We start from the raw sequence: 7500 nt of genomic DNA, 5'->3' as shown, positions 1-7500 counted from the left end.
TCAAAAATAAATATGGATATCATGCATGGGAGAAATGAAAAGACTGTTAGACACAGCTAACACATGGTATATGTAACAATGTGACTGGCATTTGAATCACATTAGCGACATAGGAAAGATGATCCAACACAATCGTGCCAAATGAATTCATATCACCTTCCCCGTTCCCACACCAAGCATTGTTCCAACAGAAAATGCCATAATATACATGTTGAGCATATAAAGTTCATCTACAGTAATTCTACTTTCATCTCCCAGCACGTGCTTCCTGTACATTTTTCTTGCTGAATCGAGTTTCTTGCTAAACCACCAGTCGGCCTTTTGTTCTGCTTGCGCAAGTTTGCGGTCTAGCTTGTCGGCTGCCTTTTCTAGTTTCCTATCCAAGCGACGTGCTGTGTCCTTCATTGCACTCTGTGGTGACAAAGAAAAAAAGAATAACTAGCAAAGAAAATGTTATGATCTTTCCAAATTTAACAAAGTCTTACCAATGTTACAAAGTCTGTAGGAGATGGAATTTAATTTTTTTTTTTTTTAATTATCTTTATGATATGTATAAATACATCACCAAATGGTCTTCTATAACTTTTTTATTACAGTCTTCCAACTCTTATTATATAGTTATGAAGTTGATTATTTTATCTGATTACATGCAACTCTTGTAATCTTTTTCTATCTATTTCACTGTCTACACTGAAAAAAATACAAGATGTAGCAATATCACTATGGCAGAAGTTTAAAAAATGGAAGCAAATGACAAAACCAATTAACACAGAACTGTCTTTACAGAAAATATCCTTGGGTAATTAGTTCATAACTAAACACTGGACCTTTTCCCCAAAGATGGATCCAAAATATTAATTTTCTTTCAGGTCATTCACACTGATATATAAACATGCCAATGTACTAGCATAAATCTGAGATCCTTAACCCACTCACGTTCGTGGTTTTCGCGTCCGACCTCGCGGCCCGTGCGCCCGAGAATCTCGAAGCGTTCGGATGATGCGTTCGAAAACCTCGGTATAGCGACCGTGCAAAGCCGGAATGGCCCCGGCGTGAATGGGTTAATGATAAAGACTGAGTTTTTGATAAACTTTTAACACCATGCTATTACTCTATTAAAAAACAAGAACATAATGTTTGATACATTACTTTTAGACAGACTACATTAAACAATTTATTCCCCTTATGTGAAAAACATCAAAACATAAGGTGACATGTATTCAGGTGGCTTGGTATTTAGTATATCTTGGTTATGTTTTTCTCTGATATAACAGTTATTATATAACCACATTCAAAGAACATGAATGTATGAGAAAATAGAACAATTGATTTTTAAATGTAAGTTATAGCATCTTGTAAAAAATAATTCAACTAAATTATTCTATGCAATATAATGCACTTAAGATAGCTACAAGCATGAAAAGGTTATTAAGGAGAAGAAAACATGCATATACAAGCATACATCAAAACTGAAAACAACATAAAACTCAAGAAAGAATCCAAACTTAATTTGTTCCCCAATATTTTAAAATCATTAACTAAAACTCTCATTAACCCATTGCGTACAGGTATCATGACATAAATGACGGCACCGCTTAGGCCTAAAAGACAGGTGTCAATGCATACATGACACGACATCGGGATCTGCTCACAGTTGAAGCGTGCACATAGTCAAGATATATTTTGGCTGTAACGGCGCTATCTCCAGAGCTACAGAGTTTCAAAGTCAGCCTAAACCCGCATTTTATGATGGATTTATGGAAAAATATTGTTTGAGCTAGTCTGCTCTACCCAGAGGGCAGAGAAAACACTTTCCTGTCCCTCTAATTTTTAGCCAGTGCTGCTAGTGTTATAGACTACCCGTCCTGATGACCAGTTAGGTTGTTAGGCACCCTCTCCACAATGGGTTAATAAAAAAAAGGAAAATCACACATCAATTACACTTAATCAACAACCAAATCAAGATGCTACACTTAATAGAAAAGTGAAAATCCTTAAAAGAAACAACCACCAATTCTTTGAATGAAAGAACTCCAAGGTGGGATATATCCCATCTAACTGATCCTAAAGCATTCTCTCTACCAGAACCTTCTTCTTTGGTAATTATATCAAACAAAGATTATTAGTTGGCCAGTTAGTGTCTTTTGAGAATTTAGAAGGGAAATAGGGAGACTCCTGCATGAGAGTCCCTACCTTGAGAGTGATACTGCTTCTCTGAAGAAAATAGAGACAGTTTGGAAATTAAGAAAGGGAAAGGAAGGGGCCCATTACCTCAAAATACAAAATAATAAATAAAATAAAATAAATAGAAAACAGAAAAAAAAAAAAAAAAAAATCTAAACTATTCTACACTTACTCTTCCTCTCTCTCTCTCTTTCTCTCAATAGTTCAGGTTATGGTACCATGAAAGCCCTTTGCTTCTTTTGTGACTTACAACTGACTTACAAGGTAGTGTGATACAAGACTTTCTCTTTTTTGACTTACAACTGACTTATGAGGAGGCTATACCCAAGAGGACTCCTCCACCAAAGCTTGAGGCCAACACTATGTTCTCGCGGGCAAAACGCACCGCCTGAAAAGATGGAGTTCTTACATTCAACCCTCTTGCACATGAATGGAACAAAATAAAAAAGTTACCTAAAAAGAAGAAGAAGAAAAAAAAATGATCAGACGAGTAACACTGTAATTAATACAACACCAATCTTATACTTCAGAAAATATTTTTTTTTCTTCATTAAAACAAAACATAAATAAATAAAAATAAACTAGTTACTTGAATCTGAAAAAAAAATATATCTGAGAGGATTTAAAGTCAATAAAAAATCTTACCCTAGCCTTTTCTAAATTCTATCAATATGCAACAAATTACACTTAAAGCAATAAATACAAGTACAACAATCTTTCTCTATAAACAAATAAATATACAAAAAAGTAACAAAGAACATACTAATAAAAGAGAAAAAAAGAAAAGAAAAGGAGGATTCACTAATTCTCATTCACTATAACATGGAAAAAAAAAATTGTCCTATAAACATATACCTATAAAAAAGGGAAAAAAATTAGCTTAATTCTGGCCATTTCTGGATCATACAAACAGATGCAAACCTTAAATATATAACATGTGGAAATATTGTTGAAGAGCTGGAGAGCAAAAACATTAAAAGAGAATATATACAAATAAGTTAGCAATTTCTCTTCAGATAATTTCTTCTCTTAAATTAAACAAGAAACAGAAACATAATCATCATAAGTAGATGAAATAAATGAATAATGAATAAATAAAAGCTGATGCTGCACAGGGAATGTTTCCAGCAACTTTCATCTTTAATCAGTGTCTATACTCTCTCAGGAAGAGAAATCATTCTTCTATTTCCATAAATTCTCTGAGCTTCATCTTTTACAGAGTTGAATGGTAAAGTTGGACATGAGTAAATTATGGAAAGTGTTTGATTTTAGAGAAAAGGTGTGACAACTCATGAAAAAGCTTTAATGTGAGCAAAAGGATAATACCTTTTCCTTTAGCTTCTATGGTTTCAGATCATGCATTTGTCAAGGTTATCAATAAAAGTTCTGTAAAAAATGTTGATGTATGATATGTGAGTGACAGACAGACAGACAGATAGACAGACAGACATGCACACACGCATAAGCGCACGCACACACATACACACAGACACAAACACGCACAAGCATATGTGCACGCATACGCACACATGCGGACGCGGACGCAGACACACGGATGCACACACTCGGACGCACACACACGGACGCAAACACACACGCACACATAAAAAAAAAATTAATAAAATGCATAAATAAAAGAATAAAAAATAAAAATTACAAAAATACTCAAAAAATAGAAAAATAAAAATGAAATCAATATCTCATACTAAATGCACATAAAAAAAAAAAAAAAAAACATAGAAAAATGCTCACAATCAATGACACACCAATAAGGAAATCCTACACTCAGAACTCCACACAACTCCAAGGCTCCATTCTCACCTGATCTCCTGTGCTGCCGTTCACGTTGGATTCCACTTCTCGTTTTAGTTTCTTGGCGTTTTTCTCGAGGTCTTTGTTCAGCCGGTTCCAGTCAACCTGTGAGAAAGACCGAGACTGGTTTGAGGATTTTGGTTTTGGAGGAGGAGGAGGAGGAGGAGGAGGGGGAGAGAGAAGGAGGGGGAGGGAGAAGGGAGGGGAAGGAGAAGAAGGGAGGAGGAAAGAGGCAGGAAGAAAAAATAAAAGAATAACAAGAAAATGATAACTTCAACAAAAATATATTGAGCAAAAACATATTTATATATCTTAACAGAATAGCCACATGAAGTATTAACACAAAATGTACAAATTACAGATTTCATATTGGAAAAAAATGCCTTCTTTTCATCAAAAATCAATACAAAAAGGTAAAGAAAAAACAATGATAAAATTAAATATCATATACATATTTACTTCAATTTAACACAAGGTGGAAAAGGGACCTACCTTGATATACCCTTTGTGAGCTGCCAGTTGCATAATAATCATGCTTCCTCCTACAACTGTTGCAGCTACCTTGCCAACTTTCATGGACAGATACCCAACAACCCTGTGAATTAGAAATGATGAATGGTTGTTCCTTTGACCTATTCTCCAAGTCTCATTACACAGGCAAAGCTGCACAATAAACTGTACTGTCTTACCAAGACAGTGGAGGATAAAGTACCCCTATTCCCTTAATCCCTGTGCTAACCTCATGCAACATTAAATTTGGTCACTGGGTAAACAGCTTGCATTTTACTCTACACAAACTTCCTCTGATGAATAGTATGTATGTTACTCTACACAAATTTCCTGAGTGTATTTGCATCTCTATTATGGATTAATTGGGTCCTTTTCTAGCCTTTTTTTACCCATCACTGTCATTGGTGGATTATGTATAATATTCAGTTTTTTATAAAGAGCAACTTTTATCATGTACACTCTTCTGCCTCTTATACCAGGTCGTGCCTTTGTTTTTTCTACTTTTTGTTGTTTCTCATCCAGTTTCCTCATCTCTGGGTATTTTTATCCTGAAGGCTTTTGGTCCTCCTGCCCTCCCTATGCATTTACTGTGTCAGTACGGGTTGGGGTAAGATGCCTAGCAGTAGAGGTGGACTAAGAGAAAGGGGATCCTTGTCTGGTTTTCCCTGACCTTATTCTTGTCCTGTGCTTCCCTTGTTCCTTAATTAGAGCTTGTCTTCTTCCCTTCTCGATGTGTTCTCTATGACATATGTGAGGTGTGTAAGACAAAGCATTCCTATGCAAAGGCCTGTTGTTAAACCTCCACTGGTTGTCATTTGATACCTAGCTGCTGTTAAATTATGCTCTTCCCTTTAGAATCCACCCATGTCAGGTAGATCTGAAATGCTTTTGCTACAGGTATGCTTTGTACCTCCACTGGGTGCATGTGAGATTCCTAAGCCACTAGCAAGCTCACTGGGAAAGCACCATCAATGGGCTTTGTCTCTCCTCCACTGCTCTGAGGACCACAGATGCTGGTCTTCCCTCTCTGCCTCTTCAGTCTTGCACCAAGAGGTGTTAGTAGTTTGGTGGCCCAAACCACTCCAGTGCAAAGGATGCATCCAAGTTTCTGCTCTCCCCTCAAGGTAATGCTGTTAGTATCTCTGTGTTGGTGGCTAATGCACCTCTAGTCTGTGAGACAAACAGCATAAAGCTTTATTTGAAGACCTTAGGTATCATTGTGATATGCCTATTATATTTGGGAAAATCCTCTTCTCCTATTCCCTTACTAAGTCATGAGTGACAAGTGATGCATACTAATTTACATCTCTGATACTGTTCAACAATTTTTTCTTGGAGATACACAGGTTTAATGCCCTTTTTAGACTTTAGTTTCAGGGTATACTCAGGTATATTCCTCTATCCTGCTATTCTTTTCCTTTGGCTTCCTCTTTGGTTCTGATGTGAGAAGTATTACTCACCATTTCACACCAGCTTCCCTTTTGGTTATGTGATGTATGCTTTGAGGACCACATTAATTCTCATTATTTATCCTTGATCCACCCTGAAGGCTATCTTTCCTCTCCTCCTCAACTAAATCTCGAGAGATTAATATTTCCCATAACATAGAAACCATTTGTTACATATGTATCTTCTTTCAATGTTGCAATGATACTGTCATGTAGTTTTGATGTGTTAAAGCTGTTTATCATTCAAAATTATACCTTTTTATATAAATTACACATACCTTTATAGTTAACTTTTGAGGTACAGATGTGAGTTTACACAATGTTCCAAGACTATGAAAGAAGATATATTTATGTCATGCATCATCTTTCCTGCCTATGAAAGTGTGTCTGAGAGGCTCTGCCAGATCAACATCTGGGGCTCCAGGTGATTTTGCCAACCTATGATCTCATACATCTTGGACCAAATGCAGATTACTTGTTGAGCTCTATGGAGTTCTACCATATCACCATCTAGGAGCTCCAGGTGGTCTTGGTGGCTTTATGCCCTGAATCTATAATCCAAGCCACTTCAGTCCAGGTAATCTTTGACATCATAATAACTGTACACTGTTACAGCAATCAAGGGTCCTCAAGGTTGAGAACCAATGGACTGACACCTAAACATGTCTCCATTAGTAAAGGGGATGTTGGATCATGATTTTTTCCCTCAAGCTGACAAGGAGGTTCTTATTTTCAATCAGACTGTGTAAGTAGCAATAATAGATCTGATAGGTTTCCCTCAGTCAGATGTGACACCATTCCTGGTATTGTAAAAGGTGGGGAGCATGTTTATCCATTTCCATCTCTGCTAGCTGCTTTATCAACCCATTGTGGATGGGTGTCATGGCATACATGATGCACAAGCTTTTGTCTGATGGAGGGTGTCATGGCAGATATGACAATAGTTGTCACAAAATATTTGACATTGGGGGAGAGTGGATTACTGTGTTTCTTTTTTATGCTATGAGTAATAAGTCTAATTAGTGATTGATGATGCCAATTGCAAGTATAATTACTGAAACTGCTATAATATTCACCTAAATAGGTTCAACTTCATCTCTTAACAACAGATGATGTGACATTTACATCATAGCTTGGCTGGTCTTCCCACTGCATGGCTTTTATCTGGCCATCTTGCAGAGTAATCAGGAGAACAGCAACTGGCTGCCAACTCAGAGTTGTTAGGCCTGCACATTTCAAAATACCCTGGGGTAATATTCAGGGGGGGCTAAAACTGCCCAGTCATATACAGGTTAAAATTCTAAATATAGATGACACAATTCTCCTAGCACCAGCAGGAAAGAAAGGCCTAATGGGCATTCATCCACAGCCTCTAACAAACCCTCTTAACTCATTGCGTACGGGTGTCATGACATACATGACGTAGGAGCTTTGGCCTGACGACGGGCGTCATGACGTATATGACGTTCGGGGATTTTGGAATACTATGCTATTTTATTGTACTATGAAAAAGGAATGAGTGATGATGGCTACTACAGTCATAATT

The 7500-nt window shown here is 36.9% G+C and overlaps 1 protein-coding gene across 3 annotated transcripts in view; it reads right to left on the bottom strand.

Annotated features, from left to right (window-relative positions):
* LOC122253443 (FUN14 domain-containing protein 1) overlaps positions 1 to 7500 on the bottom strand; it is a 20603-nt gene that overhangs the window by 956 nt on the left and 12147 nt on the right. The window contains exons 3-6 of one of the 3 annotated variants that reach the window (XM_086546842.1): positions 4489 to 4591; positions 4006 to 4101; positions 2485 to 2572; positions 1 to 411 (exon numbers count right to left, since the gene is read on the bottom strand). The exon at positions 1 to 411 is cut by the window's left edge and continues 956 nt beyond it. In XM_086546842.1, coding sequence (XP_086402968.1) covers positions 2492 to 2572; positions 4006 to 4101; positions 4489 to 4591 — 280 coding nt within the window. In that variant the 3' untranslated portion in view covers positions 1 to 411; positions 2485 to 2491. Of the gene's footprint in view, positions 412 to 2484; positions 2573 to 4005; positions 4120 to 4488; positions 4592 to 7500 lie in introns of all 3 variants that reach the window. The other 2 variants (XM_086546841.1, XM_043016520.2) reach the window with 2 other exon arrangements.

This window comes from Penaeus japonicus, unplaced genomic scaffold (genome assembly GCF_977035675.1).
Source record: "Penaeus japonicus unplaced genomic scaffold, GWHDUDI00000001_assembly GWHDUDI00000018, whole genome shotgun sequence".
Classification (NCBI taxonomy): Eukaryota; Metazoa; Arthropoda; class Malacostraca; order Decapoda; family Penaeidae; genus Penaeus; species Penaeus japonicus.
This window is presented reverse-complemented; position numbering and strand designations above follow the sequence as displayed.